The sequence below is a fragment of the Antennarius striatus genome, chromosome 8 (assembly GCF_040054535.1).
Source record: "Antennarius striatus isolate MH-2024 chromosome 8, ASM4005453v1, whole genome shotgun sequence".
Taxonomy (NCBI): Eukaryota; Metazoa; Chordata; class Actinopteri; order Lophiiformes; family Antennariidae; genus Antennarius; species Antennarius striatus.
This window is the reverse complement of record NC_090783.1, coordinates 2,895,767-2,915,384: the sequence shown is the minus strand read 5'-3', so window position 1 is coordinate 2,915,384 and position 19,618 is coordinate 2,895,767. Positions and strand designations below refer to the sequence as shown.

The window sequence follows — 19,618 nt, the reverse complement described above, 5'->3', positions numbered from 1 at the left end:
TCACCTGAAGGGCATCCAGTGCATTTCTCCATATTTTGAATATTTATAGAACATTTGTGTTTAATGTGGTCGAATGTTCAACAACTGATGTCTAACTGGGTTTGAATTATTCATTTTGCTGCACCTTTCTGTGTCTCTTGTGAGTCTGTGCTCCTCACAGACATTCATATTGAATCAAAATCCACCGTGTGTGTGTGTGTGCGTGCGTGCGTGCGTGTGTGTTCTCCAGTTCCATCTGGATCTCCAATGAATGTAACTGCTGAGGCTGTGAGCTCCACCAGGATCCTGCTCACATGGTCCGCTGTCCCTGTGGCCCAGAAGAACGGAGTCATCCTTGGATATAAGGTGCAAAAGCGTCACGTTCACACCCCCTCCTCCCCACCCCTGCCTTCTCACTTGACCCCCCCCCCTCCACCCAGCTCATTATCATTTATTCCAACACCCTCATACGTTCTCTGCTTTTACAGATGCACACAGACACGTACAAATCTAAGACTACTCTGACGTAAGAGGCTGTAACCGCTCCAGTTTGATCTTCGTATATAGCTGCTTTTTAAAGGACTAGATTACACTACAATAAGTAGGTTTGGGTGTGTTTGCGTAATTGTGCGTATGCATAAGAGAGCGGCTTCAATTTTTAATACCCCCTTCATTAAACAGCAGTTTGGATCATGTTGCATTGGAAACAAAGGCTGGATGAGTCATGTGTGGAAAAACAGCCTCCTAAAAAAAGGGTTTTGTTTTTGTTTTTTTCTGTTCTTCCAAATTGAAAGTGTGAACTGCAGCCGAGGCGTGAGGAGGTGATTTGTTGAGTTCACATGTATTACTTGGAGATTCTGCATTCGTATTTAAGTTTGGACACAAGACCTACTTTATGCGACGGAGCATCCAGTCTGTCCACGTCTGCCGGGCTGAATCAGAGCGGCGTGCCCGGCTGCAGACGCAGATGGTATAGAGCTGACATAATTGGAAGTGAGTTTTCCTGAGCAAACTGCATAAACACTGTTGTCGGTAAAGTGCTAGGTGCATTCATTTCTGCTTAAGTGCACCACTTACAGGCAGTCACATCCTTCCTCTTACACTCAATGTGATTCCACCTACTTTTGGAGAGTTCCTACACACACACACACACACACACACACCCGCTGGGGGTTCATTAAAATTCACCCCTATCCCATGTTTGATTTTGGAATAAACAGTAGACACACACACCGGTTGTGTGCAGCGCTGCACCTCTTCGGTGGAATGTGTGTATCGCCGCTCGACAGCCATAGAAATGAAATCAAACAAAGGGAAAGCACAAAATATTTCAGAACTGAGGGAAACAGAAGAGATGATGTAGGTCAGGGGTGTCAAACTCATTTTAATCACCACATCAGCCTAATTTCTGTCCTCAAAGGGCCAGATGTAACTAATAAATGTAACTAAATCTAACTCAATGTAATGTAAAATAAATGCAACTACTCCTTAAGGACAAATAACTAAATTTGTTACTTATTGGTTACAATAAGTATTGGTTACATTAATTACTGCTTTGTGGGAAATGTAGTTTTGGTCAAAGCACATGTAGGAGCCATGAATGAATGTACAGGTATTTTGTATTATGAGATGATATGATGATGGTTTGAATATTGTATTTGTTATTTGTGATGTTGTTGTTTTTTGTGATCTCATTGAAGGAATAAGTGGATGTGGGCGTGAACGTCAATATAGGTTAAATAGGGTATCTTCTCACCTGTGTGGAGGAGAGAGAGAGAGGGTGAGCGGGGTTGCCGTATTTTTTGTTGACCGCCGCAAACACGCAAAACGCAACACATCACGCAACGTTTTTATTGATACGTCTTTGTGAGTCGCTTATATGAGTTTGTGAACAGTTTTTTATGAGTTGATTATTATTTTTTTTGTTAATAAAGGATTAAACGTATTTTTATGTATCGTGGTGATTTTTGCCTGGAAGCGCGTCTGACAAAGGAGGGCCCCGTCGTCAGCCTCTCAGCGACTTATTGGTTTGGAAGTCGCTACATTTTTGTCAACAAAAAAGGCAAGCATTGAAAGGAAACATCATCTGACAGCGCAACGGATCAAAGGATCAAGAGTGAAAAAGGAGGAAGTGGATCAAATAAATAAAAAAAAAAAAACCCCCATCTTCGGAGATAAACTACGGAGGTAGGAGCTGGTTGTTGAACAGATTGGGAGCCGCTGGCAAAGTGAACTACAGCCAGGTGAGCCACACCTGTAGATGCACGCATGAGGCTGAATATTGATGGAAGGAATGCGGCTTCCATATTGACTGCCGTTTGTTCATTGGGAACGATGGCGTGTTGGTGACTTAATGTTTCATCGCATCAGTGTTATTGTCGTTGTTCATTCTGATGCCAAACTTATCTCCATGCAATGAATGTATGAACCTCCGTTCTGTCGCTCTGACGTTGCTGATGCGCTGCTGCTGTGTGGGATGATGATTACTGCATGAACCCCTTTTTTCGTCTGTGAATGTGGTTTAAATGCGCAAAAAATATATTGAATAAAATAAAATAAATAAAAATCGAAAAGGTACAAACTGAAAAAAAAAGGTCAAAGTGAAACTTATGAAAATGAGTAAAACGAATGCTGGTGTTGAAATGGAGTGGGGCAAAAGAGAAACTAAACTCACAGCCAAAGCCTGGGCAAATAAAATTGAAAAACTTCAGCATGAACGCAAAATCACCGTGAATAAAATAAAAGGGCTCATACCTGAAATGAAAGCACTTATGAAAAGCAGGGAAAATGTTTCACATGTTCAACCTCAACTTGAGAATTTAATTCAACTTTGTGAAAATGCTATCACATCACATAATGTGTTGATTCCTCTGCTGCCTGAGGATGAACGAAGCAAACAAAACGAATGGTTTGCCAGCATCATGGAATACAGTAACACATTTGAAGAAGAGGTTAAAAAGTGGCTAAGTGAATCTGAAGAACCACAACAAAATACCTACTTTGGACATTCGGATCCTGCTGTAATTAGAGAAGGAGTGTTTCCTTATCCAACAGAGGATGAACATCAAACACCAACTCAGGCTGTGTCCATATTCATGACAGAGGACATTCAAGACAATGTACAACCAAGTGACAGTATATCAAATGTGGGAAGCAAAAACTCCTCTACTAGAAGAAAGTCAACTGTTTCTTCTGCTTCTTCTACACGTCTTAAGGCTGAGGCTGACTTGGCAGCTTTAATGGCAAGACAGAAACTTCTTAAGAACAAACAGGAGCTGGAAGAACAAGAGGAACGTCTGAGGAGAAAGAAAGAGCAGCTTAAATTGGATGAAGATATTGCAGCGCACATGGCTAAGTTAAACGTTTTACGATCTCAGAGCATTCGAAGTGGAAAGAGTTCCTTATCGAAGCATTCTGATGGAATGAACTCTTACCTGGAAAAGGGAAAATCAAACCAAAAGGCTCTCAATGCTAATGCAAATTCTTTTATTCCACAAATGTCACTGAACCAAAAGGAAATTAAACATGATTATGTGGACCAAGGAGCAAAGCCTAAGGAGAAAACTGCACCTCACTTCATCCATTCTGAGCCTGTGTCACTTAACCAACCAAAACAATATTCAGTGAATTACAATGCTAATGAGAACACCCAAACTCAAAATGGAGATGTATGGAATGCTGGATTTAGATCACAAAATGAGGATCAAAACAATATGCTGGGAATTATGAGAAAGCAAAATGAAATAACTACCCTTCTGATACAGCAGCAATGCCTCTCATCGTTACCAAAGAGAGAGATCCCAATTTTTGATGGTGATCCATTGAAATATCATGCATTTTTTAAAGCTTTTGAGAATGGTGTGGAAAGAAACACTGAAAACTACAGCGACAGACTCTATTTCTTGGAGCAGTACACTAGAGGACATCCTAAGCAACTAGTTACAAGCTGCCAGCACTTGAACCCAGAAAGAGGCTACTTTAAGGCTAAAGCTCTACTAAGGGAGCATTTTGGAAATGAGCAGAAAGTAGCTTCTGCATATATGGAAAGGGCTCTGTCTTGGCCTTCCATCAAAACAGAGGACGTAAAGGCTCTCCAAGACTACAGTCTTTTCCTCAGAAGTTGCTCGAATGCCATGGAAGGGGTGGAATACTTGAATGAGCTAGATCTACCTGCCAACATGCTCGCCATTATAAAGAAGTTGCCTTACAAATTCAGAGACAAGTGGAGAACTGTAGCCTGTGAGTTGCAAGAGAGGCGCAATCAGAGACCTACATTTAGTGACATCACCAATTTTATTGAGAGACAAGTAAAAATCTTAACTGACCCAGTGTTTGGAAATATCCAGGATGTTCCCTCAGCAACATTAAATAAAGGTATGAACAAACTCAAGCAACAGCCACGCACTGGGATGAAAGGAACAAGCTTTGCCACCACTGTAGCTCCAGTAGGAATCAAAACTCAACCCAGAACCAAAGAGAAGGAACAGCTTCAAGCTTCAAGGAGGATGTGTCTTTGTTGTGAAGGCGGACACACATTGGATTTGTGTCCTCAGTTGGAGAGAAGAACCCACAAAGAGAAGATAGGCTTCTTACGAGAAAAAGGTGTCTGCTTTGGCTGTCTGTGTACAGGACACGTCAGCAAAGATTGCAGAAAACGTATTTCTTGTGCAAAGTGTGGTCTCCTACATCCAACTATTCTTCATATCACTCCAAAGGAAAAAGCAAAGGACTCTGAACAAGAAAAGGAGAAATCAGAGATAACAGTGGACCGCACCCTAGTGTCAAGTGGTCTAACTGGGGCTGGTGATCATGATTGTAAACTTCCTATAGTACCTGTACAAATTAAGTCAAAAAAGGGCAGCAAAACTGTTACCACATATGCCTTTTTAGATCAAGGAAGTACAGCAGTATTCTGCACAGAGGCGCTGATGCACAAGCTTGGCCTCAGAGGAAAGAAGACACGTATTCTTTTGCGGACGATGGGCCAAGAAAAGGTGGTGAGCAGCCATATCGTGTCGGGATTGGAAGTTTCTGGCTTAAAGTATGATCATTTCTGTGAACTGCCCAAAACTTTCACACAGGAGCGTATGCCTGTCCACAGTGGGAACATTCCAAGACCGAGGGATCTTCAGGGATGGCCTCATTTAAAACAAGTTTGTTTGCCTGAAATAGATGCGGAGATTGAACTGTTGATTGGAACAAATGTTCCTAAGGCCTTGGAACCATTGCAAATCATTCACAGTGTAAATGGAGGACCCTATGCTATCAGGACGATGCTGGGATGGACTGTGAATGGACCTCTGAAGGTAGAACGTGAGGAAGCAATGGATTGCGAGCAGCCAGAGTTGTCAGTGAACAGAGTGTCAGTTGTGAATTTGGATGAACTTTGGCAGCAACAGTTCAAGATGGATTTCCCTGAATGCAGTATGGATGAGCAACCTGGAATGTCAAGAGAGGATCAAAGGTTTATGGACTTGGTTACAAACTCAGCAAAGCAAGTGAATGGCCATTACCAGATTGGCTTACCGTTAAGGAATGAGGAACTCAACATGCCAAATAACAGAATAATTGTGGAGCAACGTGCCAAGTACCTGAAGAAAAGGCTTTTGAAGGACTCATCGTTCTATTCAGACTACACAGCCTTTATGAATGATCTGGTTGCCAAAGGTTATGCAGAAAAGGTGCCTGAAGAGGAGTTGGAATGCTGCAATGGCAAGGTCTGGTATATCCCCCACCATGGCGTTTACCATCCAACAAAGAAGAAGATAAGAGTTGTCTTTGACTGTGGAGCGAGTTTCCAAGGAACATCTCTTAATGCTCAGCTCCTACAAGGTCCAGATCTGACGAGTTCATTGATTGGGGTGGTGACCAGATTCAGAAAGGAACCAGTGGTAATCTTGGCAGATGTTGAATCCATGTTTCACCAAGTACGGGTGCCAGCTGAAGATGCCGATTTCTTGAGGTTTCTCTGGTGGCCTGATGGAGATTTAAATCAAGAACTCAGAGATTTCAGGATGTTGGTGCATCTCTTTGGCGCGACTTCATCTCCCAGCTGCGCCAACTTTGCTCTCAGGAAATGTGCAGAAGATAATAAAGAACAGTTCAGCCAAGAGGTGATTGATAAGATCCTACATTGCTTCTATGTCGATGATTGTCTGGTGTCTGTGCCTTCAGAAGACAAAGCTGTATCTCTCTATCATGACCTTGTCTCCATCTGTGCGAAGGGTGGTTTCCAGCTTAGGAAATGGATAAGCAACAGACGTGAGGTTATGACTGTAATACCTGAAAGTCACAGAGCTAAGGACACGAAAGGATTGGACCTGGATCAGGATCAGCTACCGTTGGAGAGAGTGCTTGGTGTGGAATGGTGCATCCAGTCTGACAGTTTTAAGTTCAAGATCATCATTAAGGACAGACCACTCACCAGGAGAGGAATTCTTTCAACTGTCAGCTCCATCTTCGATCCTCTTGGAATCCTGAGCCCTGTTGTGTTGCTTGCCAAGAAAATTTTAAGGGACCTGTGCAGGAAATCACTTGGCTGGGATGACATCATACCTGACTCAGTTGCTCATGGATGGATGACTTGGCTGCAGGAACTGTGCCGTCTAGAGAATTTTAACATCATGAGATGCCTGAAACCACCAGACTTTGGAGAAACAACTACAGCACAGCTGCACCATTTCTGTGACGCAAGTGAAGATGGCTACGGAGTAGTGACTTACTTGCTGTTGCATAGCACACGCTCACAAGTGCACAGTGCTTTTGTCATGGGAAAGGCTAGGGTAGCTCCACTTAAGTCGGTTACCATCCCTCGTATGGAACTCATTGCTGCCACCATGGCAAGCCGCATTGATGTCTTGTGGAGGAGAGAGTTGCAAATGGAACTTCACAATTCTGTATTTTGGACAGACAGTGCATCCGTGCTAAAATACATCAAGAATGAGACTTCCAGGTTCAAAGTCTTTGTTGCCAACCGAGTTTCAGAAATTCTCAAGGTCTCACGGTCTTCTCAATGGAGGTATGTTGACACTGCAAGCAACCCAGCCGATGTAGCCTCTAGAGGTTTGAAAGTGGATGCATTCCTCAAGAATCTAACATGGGTTTTGGGTCCGCCTTTTCTCTGTCAACCTGAGTGTATATGGCCTGTTAATCCTGAGGACGTTCATCAGCTTCCACCAGATGACCCTGAGATCAAGAAAGCTGCTGTTGTGAATGCTGTACAGGCCAGAGAAGAGAGTGATGCTGTGACTCGCATGATCACTTACTTTTCATCTTGGACTGGTCTGAAAAGATCCGTGGCTTGGATGTTGAGATTCAAGGACTGGCTCTTGGCTTGTTACAAGAAGAGGAAACAGTTGAACACCGAACTTTCACAGTCTAATTTGGATGTGATACAAAAAAGATGTTCTTTAGAGGAAGATATGGATGCTTTCAAGAGGAAGATAGTTCCAAGTTGTCTGTCAGTGGAGGAACTGGAGAAGGCTGAACTGGAGATCATCAGGTTCTGCCAGAGGAAGAAGTTTCCAGAAGAATTCTCCAGGCTGCAAAATGGCGAAAGTGTTAAGGGCCATAGCCACATTTATAAACTTTGCCCACGTGTTGAAGATGGTGTTCTGAGAGTTGGCGGTCGGTTGAGCAGATCATCTATGCCCACGGAGGCTAAACATCCCCTAATACTGGCTAAGGACTTCCATATCTCAGACATGCTTCTGAGGCATATTCACCAAGAGGTGGGACATGGCGGCCGTAACCACATGCTAGCCAAACTGCGGGAGAAGTACTGGATTACTGGGGCTGGTACAGCTATAAGGAGCGTTTTATCCAAGTGTGTCATCTGTCGTAGACTGAACGCTCAGCCGTTGTTCCAGCAGATGGCAGATCTACCTGTTGAGAGAGTAACTCCAGATGAGCCACCATTTACTCATGTTGGAGTGGACTATTTTGGACCGTTTGAGGTGAAGAGCAGAAGGAGTGTTGTGAAGAGATATGGTGTTATCTTTACCTGTCTGGCTATACGTGCAATTCACATTGAAGTGGCAACTTCACTGGACACCGACTCCTTCATAAATGCACTCAGACGCTTTATAGCAAGACGAGGTCAAGTTCAGGAACTGCGCTCAGACAATGGGACAAATTTCATTGGAGCGGAGCGTGAGTTGAGAACAGCTATTGAACAGTGGAACCAGTCTCAGATCAATAATGCACTTCTCCAGAAAGGAATTAAATGGACCTTTAACCCCCCTGCTGGTTCGCATCACGGAGGATCTTGGGAGCGGCTAATCCGTTCGGTAAGGAAAGTCCTGAATTCTACTTTGAATGTGCAAAATCTGGATGAAGAGGGACTTCACACAGTTCTTTGTGAGGTGGAATCCATAATCAACAGCCGGCCGATTACCAAAGCATCTACAGATCCAAACGACCTGGAAGCATTGACACCCAATCACCTGTTGCTGTTAAAAACCTTACCATCATTACCACCAGGAGACTGCCATGAGGCAGATGTGTATGCTCGCAGGCGATGGAAGCAGGTGCAATACATGTCAGATTTATTCTGGAAAAGGTGGGTTAGAGAATACTTGCCACAACTACAGGAGCGTCAGAGATGGACCAGAGTGAAGCGCAATATTGTCCCTGGAGATATAGTGCTCATTATGGACAATACGGCTCCTCGAAATTCCTGGGTCATGGGAAAGGTCCTTCAAACCTTTCCAGACAAACGAGGATTTGTGCGTCAGGTGCGGATTAAAACAAAGAGCAGTTGTCTGGATCGTCCAATAACAAAGATCTGTCTACTACAGGAGGCTGAAGCTGGATGAGGAGCAGCTGCTGAATACTGGAATGCTTTGACTCCCAGTTTGACTTTGATTTTGACTGACTTGCTAAAGACTGATGGCTAAAAACTTCTTTTGACAGACTGGTTGTTGCCTTTACTTCTGACACAGGAAGAAAGAAGACAGAAGACAAGATATGTGTTATGGACTTAAATGATATTAAGCTTTTAACTGTTTCATGCCTCCTATAATATGAGTGTGGGTAATTATTATGTGTTATCCTAATAATTAGGGGCTGGAGTGTAGGAGCCATGAATGAATGTACAGGTATTTTGTATTATGAGATGATATGATGATGGTTTGAATATTGTATTTGTTATTTGTGATGTTGTTGTTTTTTGTGATCTCATTGAAGGAATAAGTGGATGTGGGCGTGAACGTCAATATAGGTTAAATAGGGTATCTTCTCACCTGTGTGGAGGAGAGAGAGAGAGGGTGAGCGGGGTTGCCGTATTTTTTGTTGACCGCCGCAAACACGCAAAACGCAACACATCACGCAACGTTTTTATTGATACGTCTTTGTGAGTCGCTTATATGAGTTTGTGAACAGTTTTTTATGAGTTGATTATTATTTTTTTTGTTAATAAAGGATTAAACGTATTTTTATGTATCGTGGTGATTTTTGCCTGGAAGCGCGTCTGACAAAGGAGGGCCCCGTCGTCAGCCTCTCAGCGACTTATTGGTTTGGAAGTCGCTACAGCACACTTTTGACCTATTTGTTTTTAGACACTCTGACCTTTTGTGCTTTTGCGGGCCACATAAAATGATGTGGTGTGCCACATTTGGCCCCCGGGCCTTGACTTTGACACATGTGATGTGGGTACAGAGTCATTCATATCATATCAATACCTTGATCTCGTCGGGCATTGTTAAAACCAGTGGAACGGGTTTGATGAAGTATGTCTGCTTTTCTTTTTTTGGTTCGGGTTCTAAAGGTGTTTTACTTTTAACTCAAGTCAGTTTTTATCTGTCTGCTAGAGGTTATTGTATATCCACTTCACTACAAATTGTGTTTTACCCCTTAACAAGTCCGACTGTGGCTGTGGAAACCAATGTTATAGTTTGATTCAAAGAGATTTTCCATTACTTGAAACGTCCATTTCTTCTTTCTGTAACCGAACGCCAGTTGGGAGCAGACGGACTCGCGTGTGATTTGTTTTATCAAATGATCCTGGAAAGAAGTGTTCGGCGTGACACACACTTTTCTAGTCTAAGTTTACATGATAAGAAAACACACTTTCTCTTTTTCAGTATTAAGGATGCTCAGAATAAAATTAAGCATTTCCACCTTCCATCAAATATTAAAAAGCCACAAGTCATATTCTTTGTATTCCGTGTCGGACTGAGAGATTGCAGTCTGAGTATTTATTATCTGGTTTAATTATACTTGAATATTATTATAACCAAGGATATTATTATTATTTAAACTACTGCCTTTAATTAGCATCTGTTATTTTAGCTACTGTCTCAAGCTCAATCTCATGGCGGGAATTAAAGCATGTTGATGCATAAAGGCGTGTGTTTTCTCTCCCTCTGGAGGATAATGTTAGGTAAATGGGAACCATCAGCTCATCAACACCTTCCATCCACAGTAGAACGTTAGCGGTTCTCGAGCCTCGCGCTGCCCAGCCCTACTATTTCTGTTTTCTGTTTCTGTTTTTAGACACAAAGGAGTCCACACTTTCTTTCAAAATGTTTTTGAAGACTGGCAGGGAGTTCATGAATATGTTAAAACACCAATAGCAAAAGAGAAATCTTGACAAATATATCTGTCGCCAGTGAAAATGCGACCTGTGCTGATTTGGGGTTTTTTTAGATGTGGAATCTGAATTTTAACTTCAGGATCAGTTTTAACAGCTCTTTTCAATCAGAAGATGAGTGTTTTGGATTTCTGTCTCTTTCTGCAAATCAAATCTAACAGGTTTTTGTCACTGACTTCCGACAGACATCATCGAACCACAGGCGTAGTTTCTTGGTGATGGAAAACAAATGTATGACTGTTGATTGTGTGAAATAAGATCATTTAACATGCTTTATGCTTAAAGCGAAGCTGCAGCACCAGCCTTACGTCCTTTAAATTCCACCATACTGACTGTAAATGAAGATAAGAACGGCGCAGTACTTGTTGTCCAGGATCTGACTACATATTACTCTCTTTTCTTCATCCCTCTGGCGTAAAATGATGGTGGGATAAAGTCTGCAATCTGTCTACCCATCTGTGATCAGTGTTTGCCTTGAGCATATCTGGTTAACTATACATTCAAGGATCAACAGACATTAAACATATGTCGTATTGCGTTGTTGCGTCTCTTAATGGTTATATTTTTGCACAAATCTTGGGTGGAAGGCTTTAGTCGGTTCCTGATTGTGGAGGGTGTTGGATTTTTTTGGGGGTATCGAGGGAAGATGTCGTCATTTTCATCATTTCTGATCCTGATCGCTCGTGTGACGCCTTGTTGTCTACTGTATATGTATGTGTGTGTGTGTGTGTCCAGGTGTTGTACAGTGATAAAGACTCAGACGGTCCCCCCAGTGTTCAGGTGGCAGAAGGAGAAGGCAGCACGTCGCTGCTCCTCGGGGTCCTCCAAAAATACACCATGTATGTGCTGCAGGTGCTGGCATACACGCGGATGGGTGATGGCCCCCCCAGCAAACCCCTGCTGCTTCGAACCAAAGAAGATGGTAGGATCTCTCACTCCGCCCCCGTCTGATCAATGACCTTTCAGTCCAGCGGTTTGCTCAACGCTTTCGCTTTATTTTCACCTCAGCAGCAGTATTTCACCTTTTTACCGCCATGCTGTCAGAGCATCCGTCCACCAGTCGACTGATTCCTTGCCGTGTTCGACTCAACCCCCCCGTACACATGTTAGAGTGTAACACACATGCAAGAAGACTTTTTAGGATGTTCACAACCAGGTTCGGGTCTTTTTTTGATGAATAAAAGACAAGCGTGCAAACGTTCAGTCCCGCACTCAACATCACAACGCAGCACGACTTCCACGCGCCGTCACAATCATCCTCCGTCAAACGGCGTCACGTCTGGAGGTTTTTCTCATTTCTGGATGAAACAAGAAAGAGGGAACTCAATTCCTGTCGATGTATAATGAACCTGCGTGCTATCTGTCAGTCACAAGCATTCACATGCTGCACGCACACACACACACGCGCCCTGCAATGGATTTGGTCATGTGGAACACGCACTTTTATATTCAAGAACAAGGAGAGTTACATTTTCTGCTGTGTGGCTTCCAGAAGTGCCTCTTAAAAATGTATAAATGTTAAATTTGTACATATTAGCATATGCTCGTGCATGTGTGTGTGTGTGTGTGTGTGTGTGTGTGCATGCATGTTTGTGCGTGTGTGTGTGGAGAGCACATGCCCATACATCTGTGAAGCTCTGTTCCATCATGTTAACATAAATGCTTCATGTTAAATTGCCTTCTTTCTAATTACAGTATCAAAGGAGCTCTTCTGACATTATAAACTTTAACTCTGCTGCCAACTCCCATCCCTGCTTCTCTTTCCAGTCCCCGGCCCCCCAGTCAGGATGGTGTTTCCAGAAGTTCGATTGTCATCAGTTAGGGTGGTTTGGCAGCCGCCCACAAACCCCAATGGCATCATATTAGGTACAGAAACAAACACACACACACACACACACACACACACACACACACACACACACACACACACACACACTTATAGGAGGAAGCAGATATTTGGGATTTATTTTCAATCGCTGAAGGACCGCACTCGACTTATAGAGGGAATGAGTTAGCAGTTTTAAACACAAGCACTCTCTCTCACATACACACACACAGACACACATACACACACACACCACCCTGATCTTTCAAGGGAAGGAAGGAAGCAAAATCCGTAAAATGGAAAAGAGCTGATTCTGTTTTTAGCTTTCAAACGGGGGTCAACTCTGTTCACTCCTATCCACGCTGGGGTTTTTTTTTTTTTTCATTGAATGTTTGTGTGTGTGTGTGTGTGTGTGTGTGTTTGTGTGTGTGTGTGTGTGTGTGTGTGTGTGTGTGTGTGTGTGTGTGTGTGAGTGTCAGTGATCAAGCTTGTTCCCAGGAAAAGGGGGGTTATTACAGCCGCTGAAGCAAGACCCCTCTCTTAATGCATACATCGCCCTGCGTATAAACACATATTGTGTGTTTCTGAAACTGCAAATCACAGCATGTGGAGGGAATCAGGAAGAACAGATTAATGAAGAAGAGGAGGAGAGGTTGGTTGGAGGCGTTGGGGGGGGGAGCCGCTGAGCTGGAAACAGACAGAACAGAAGGCGAGAGACAGCAGAGGGGAGGATGGGGGAGGTGGGGGGTGCATGGGAGGAAGAGGAGGGACAGGTTAGTGTGTGTGAAGGGGAGAAAGGAGCTACGTTTGTCCTCTCGGTGGGGGGGGTGAGTGATGTGTGGCTGTATGGGAAGGGGGAGGACGTTTAGTGCGACACCATTTATGTGACAGAAGGATGAGTGGGAGGGCATCTCTCTGTGGATCACACGGATACACAACGTCCCACTGCGTCCTTGCTGTGTGTGTGTGTGTGTGTGTGTGTGTGTGTGTGTGTGTGTGTGTGTGTGTGTGTGTGTGTGTGTGTGTGTGTGTGTGTGTATCTATACAGATACAAATAATAATATCTTCTTGGGTTGTCGACCCGTAGAGGAGGGACACGGAGAACAAAAGAGGCCAAAGTTGGCACACAATCCAATTCGAAACGAGGCAAACTGAGACGTTTGTGTTTTCACATCACCTCTCTGCAAATATAATTCTTTGTTTATATGTATAATTGCGTCGCCGTCGAGTTGCAACCCCGAATCCGAGCTAAATGCTAATTATAATATTGGAGTTTTGAGTCTGCGGTGTGCTCTTACGCTACAGTCACCAAATTAAGCAACCCAAAAAATTCACAACGCATACTACAAAATTGCTAGAGTGTGCTGGTAATGTTTACCGCTGTCCCACAAAGCCACACACAAACCGAGTGTTTGTTAGCAAGGAAACACACTATATGGCACACATGCTATCTGCAGTAATAGTATTATAGCTGCTGCTTTGTTAGCGGCGGTGGTTTTGGCTCGGAGACCGACAGCTGGAGTGTTAATCAGGGATAGGTGTATGATTACTTTCTATATTTAAGTAGGAAAACATGATTAAAGAAATTACAATTTAGAACAATCGCCGCAAAAGTAATTAGTCATCATTATTCCCACTTATCCATGAATGCATTCATAATCTCTGTATTTACTTCAGGGCTTACTTAACAAAAAAAAAAAAAAATCAAAAGCAATACAAAACAATCCATTAAACACTTAAAGCAAACCATGAAACCAAATTAATTAAGAATGTAATGAAGAAAAACCCTCATTTTAACTGTGTCTTTGTTTCGCTTTCAGTTTGGAGGCAACGAAAAACCTACAAGCTCAAAGCGACGCGTTGCGCTCCGCGTCTTCGGGGATTTCTCGACGCATCGGTGGAAAAAACTGTTTGTGAAAACGATCCAAACTTAGCAAAGAATGAAGTTTAGAAACGTCACCACAGGGAAAGGATGACATCACATCAGGAGATAGGCTCCGTCTGCTGTCACGCTTTGTAATGAATCCCGTTGTCACGGTAACGGCGATGTCACACTGCGTGCACAACGCCAGATAACGTTGTGCTCTGACCCAGTTGTTTAGATGCAAGCGGATTTGTTCCCGTTGCCACTATCCAGTAATCTTCCTCGCACCACGTTCATATTAATACACAATCAGGCAATCTGATGAGATTATCAACTACCAAACCAGATTATGTTCCTCTGAGGGGATTACGACACTGACAGGCACTTCCACTCCACACACTTGTGCGTTTTTTTCTGGGTGCGATGCAATCTTTATATTGACAGCTTTTGTGAGTGACCAGCGGTGTATGTATGGAGTATGGTTGAGGATCAGTGGTTAAGGTGTGTGTGTGTGTGTGTGTGTGTGTGTGTGTGTGTGTGTGTGTGTGTGTGTGTGTGTGTGTGTGTGTGTGTGTGTGTGTGTGTGTGTCTGTGGGTGGGTGTGTGTGTGTGTGTGTGTGTGTGTGTGTGTGTGTGTGTGTGTGTGTTGAACAGTGTTAGTGTTATTACATGGCCAGCTGCACACGGAACAGGAAAAACAGACATATGCCGTGAACACCGGGTCAAAGCCAAGGGGACAAGAGGGGTTGTACTGTATGTTTATATAATGTGTATAGGGAACGTGTGTGTGTGTGTGTGTGCGTGCGTGTGTGTGTGTGTGTGTGTGTTTGTGTGTGCGTTTCTGTCTAGCTTGTTGAATATTTTCAGTAATAAAAGTAAAGCAGCTGCAGGGGAAAACATCTCCTCAGAACAGATGCACAAAGTTTCAGGAACAGCAGTGACATTTTGTGTGTGTGTGTGTGTTACTGTGTGGGATGCAGAACTGTTTTGTTGTGTTTTCAGCTTTGTCCTTTCTCATATTGCACCGTCTTCAATTCCTCTGTGATCTAAAATAGGACAGAAATAAAATCAAACGCGACAACACGAAAAAGAAGCTTTTTCCCTCCTCCTAACTTCTGTCCCTCCACAGGATACCAGATCTCCTACCGCCTGGACAGCAGGGACCCTCCGCGCTGGATCACGGTGGAGGTGGGCTCCAACGCTCGACAGTTCACCGTCACGGGACTCTCCCCCGAGCACACGTATGTGTTCCGGCTCACCGCCCGCACCGCCCTGGGCTGGGGCGAGGAACAGGAAGCCCTGGTTGTTACCACTGAACGCAGAGGTAAAGGACTCACGAGCTTCATATCATATTAACAAATTAACTTTCCTTTATAATAAAGTAAATTCTAATAACAGTCTGATAGCAGCAACGGTGTTTTCTAAGATTTACCGTTACAGTTAAGGAGAATTCCTGATTCAAGAAGTCCTTCAGGGACCGGGGAGGAGGGCTGTGAAGAGGGTTATAATTTCCCCACACAGAGGAGAAGCTGATTGAAAGACAAAAGAGATTGAAGGAATTAGTCAAAAGCTGAAAGCTGAACGTCAGACACTTAACTGGAGAGTATTTATAGAGCGCACAAACGTCCACCGACGCCAGAGCCTCCCAGATCCGAACAGAATTTAGTTTCCAACCCAGAATTCTTAGTGTTGAAGGTAACCCAGATTATATCACGGTCAGTCTCATTCAAACAAAATTACTTCAGGCTAGTGACGTGCTGTGAAGGAACGGAAACAAATGATTTATTCAAGTGGAGTTGTTGTAGTCCTTTTTAAGTGGAGGTGTGCTCAAAGGTCACCCCTTTGAAAATACAGGAAATACAAAGTAAATTTGTTAGTTGCCGGGAAAAAAATCAGCAAGGTATTTAAAAGATGTAATTTCTCTGTAGAAATAAATGCATCTGTTCATCTCTTTGAGCATAAGTGATGGAGAGGAAAGCTCACTTAAATTCACTATTTTCCTGAAATGAGATTATCAAGGCTGCGTTTCCATTAATGATAACTAATAATGAAAAGAATCAACGGAATGATGAACCACGCGAACACATTTTGGTATGTTATAAAAGAAGGATCTAATACTGATGCCTCTGCCGGAAATGAGGAGAATTATTCCACTTCATCACAGACATTAAAAACTCTCCAAAGAAAGATTTCAGCTGTTGGTAATCCCTGGTGTGTTTTTTTTACGTGAATGTTGGAACTTCCTCCAATGAACGGTACAGAGGCCTGTGTAATGATAGGCTACATGTGAACATATGTTGGGCCAACGGTGCGTGAGAAGATTAAAAGTCTTTTCTAAAAAACATCTGTTTTGTTTCTCGCTCCTTTTTTTTTTTAACTTAAAATATAAATGGAAATAGTGAGATTTAATCCTGAAACAGTATTGAACGCAGCACTAATGGAACCACTCTAACGAATGTGTTCTTTTCTTTTCTTTTTTTTTTTGGATAATCAGACAACAATAATTCAGTCTGAGCTGGAAGCTCTTTTCTAATGAGTAGAATCCGTCTTTTTCATGTGGTCCTATTATACCATGATCATATATCTTGTGTTGCATTTGAACTAAACAAATATAACAATTGTAATGAATTAACTTTCCTTTATAATAAAGTATAATTAAATGGACTTAACATTACATTTTGGCTTCAGTAATACTATTAAATGTACTTGTTCTCTAAATATGTTTTCCATTCAGCTCGTTGCGGTTTGTTCAAGGTTACTCTGTCAATTCTTTTCACATTAACTTTCAGGTGGTCAAATGCTACGCCCTATCACCTATTATATTATTCTATAGTAATGCAAATGCAGGGTCTGTTTAAAATTTTATGATCTCTGCAGCCTTACTTAGAGGTGTAATGAGTTGTGGTCGATTTGAAGTCCTCACACAGATAAAGTCAGAAAAACAAGCGGCGGCTCCGGGTTTAACGACCAGACGGGTTATCGGTGCCGTTCGCGGCTGCATGCGGGGTCTATTGTTATTGTGCACTAAATATTAACAGAGGATGAGAAAGAGTGACATTTCCAGCATGTGGGATATTTTACACACAGAACAAGACGAGCTGACATTTAGAAACTGCGGCGGATTAAGAGCTGCTTTGCAGTAAATTTAGATGTTGGAATCAGCAGGTGTTAGCCCTCCTGCAGGCAGAAAATGAGAGTCTGAAGCTTCAAAAAAAAAAAAAAAGTGGATCTGTGCAGCGTTAGTCCATAAAGAGAGGGTTGCTGTAAAACCAGGTTTCTTTCATCATCATTAAAAATGACAGATTATTAGACAAAAGGCAATTGCGGCTTTCACCCGGTTGACAGAGCATGCCCAACATAAGTGACTTGTTGAGTGAGACAGCTAAGATTAGCCCTTCTCATCCTACAGTCCTTTTTTGTAAGTGAGGAATGTAGTTAGTAGTTAAGGAAGAATGAGACGAACAACAAAAAAAGAGAAACGCACTTGACATTGGAGGGCCGTTTGTCAGAGAAGAAAGAGCAGAAAATCCCCTAGAAGAGCAGTTTTAATGGAGATGAAGATAGTTTTCTCTTTTAGAACAACAAACAGGCGGGTAATTTCTCTTTAAATACTTCATCTGATGTGAGCGCTCGCCGGCTTCATCACAGGGTATAAACTGTGAACATAAGACGACGTGAACGCACTCAAACTCTCAGCATGACAGCCATCGCTTACGGCTCCGTGTGGGAGGATGAGCAGCAACAGCTTCTCTCCCAAGAAAACCTGCAGCAGAGTTTCCAACAAGCCGCCAGTGGCCGAGAGGAAGAACGGATTCATGTAGAAGTGAAGAATTACAAATAAAAAGATGAGGTTTTATCCTTAACGATGTCTTCACTTCATCTCGTTGATCTCTGATAATCCATACCGTTATTTAAGCGTGCTGCGTTCCATTGAGTTTCCCGTCGATACACCTTCTTCCAGTGTGTGTTCAGAAGTACAGGTAATTGAATTTTTATCCGCAGATGCTGCTTCCAGACAGATTTGTCTTATGTCCACTTTGGGGGCATTGGAAATGAGCTGTAAATACAACTCTGATGTATTGTCACCTAAATATGTTGATAAGGCCAACCCATTAACAAACAGTAGCATGTTTACACACCCTGCAGTTCTGGAGGATTAGCATTCATCTGGAGTCGTGTTTGTGTCCGCCTGATGAATAGAATAGTCAATATTTATTCTCTTTTAGCTCTTTTTTTATCTCCGTCAAGTCCTGAGGGAAATAACTGACACTTAATCTGCTAAAGAAAGGTGGTGTACGGTGGATATTTAGTGCTTTAGAATGAAAAGAATGAATGAAAAAGGTGAGCTGAGAGTTGTTTAAATGTGCTGCATGAGCTGGAAGAAGCTGCAGATGCCAGTGATGGTTTTCTGTAGGTCAATACAGGTGGCATTTACAGTTTGAGTCGGATCTCTCTCCCCAATTTTCTGCCACGTCTGTCAAGTACGACGCTGAGATGGAAAAAAATTAAAAGTGAAGTTAAATTTCAGGAAAGCGTGGAATCGTGATGTCAGATGATCTATCCGGACCGATCAGTTTATGTAGTGCTTTATAATTGGATCGGATGCACCAACGTCGTCAACCTCATTATCACGATTTCTTGGCAATGGAATTCCAGTGGCGGTCTGTTCCACTCCAGTAACATAATAGCCCATTCCCACCGAGGAGTAGACCGAAGGGCCTAATAGAGATTTCTTTTGTGATGACGCTGAAGATCCAACTTAATCCCTGAAATAATACAATCCACTTCTAGGGTGTGTGTGTGTGTGTGTGTGTGTGAGTTTTGTATGCAGATGTGCATGAATGAATTTGAAAGAAAACACAACTCCCTTTGTGTCAAAGCGGCATTAACTGTCAACATACAGTGGATTTAGCACCCTTCACCCCTTCCTCTCCCCCCCGTACCGTCTCTGCTTTCTTGTGCGAATACAGCGTGTCGGCGTGGAAACGGCAGCACCCGTTCTGATAATTATGAGTCTCATATCAGGACATGATCTTAACTGTGGAGCAGAACAAGAGGAGAACAGACATGAAAACAGACATGGAGGCGCAGATGGTATCAGGGAAAAGGAAGAGAGAGATAACAGTCGTGTCTGGAGGGGAGTGAAGAAGGGAGTGAAGGAGGAAGGGGGGGCAAATAGATTTGACTTAAATTACGTGTGATAAGGATGAATGAAGGAACGCAACGGTGTGTGTGTGTGTGTGTGTGTGTGTGTGTATGTGTGTGTGTGTGCGTGCGCGCGCGTGTGTGCGATTGTTTTAAAACATAAGTGCAGATTAATTAAAGTTCGAGCAGAATCAATAATGCTTTTAATTCTTGA

General features: G+C 42.9%; 1 protein-coding gene across 4 annotated transcripts in view; it reads left to right on the top strand.

The window, feature by feature from the left end:
• sdk1b (sidekick cell adhesion molecule 1b) overlaps positions 1-19,618 on the top strand; it is a 180,520-nt gene that overhangs the window by 144,177 nt on the left and 16,725 nt on the right. For all 4 annotated transcript variants that reach the window (XM_068321731.1, XM_068321732.1, XM_068321730.1 and 1 more), the window contains 4 exons: positions 230-345; positions 11,306-11,492; positions 12,338-12,436; positions 15,389-15,583. In XM_068321731.1, coding sequence (XP_068177832.1) covers positions 230-345; positions 11,306-11,492; positions 12,338-12,436; positions 15,389-15,583 — 597 coding nt within the window. The remainder of the gene's footprint in view (positions 1-229; positions 346-11,305; positions 11,493-12,337; positions 12,437-15,388; positions 15,584-19,618) is intronic.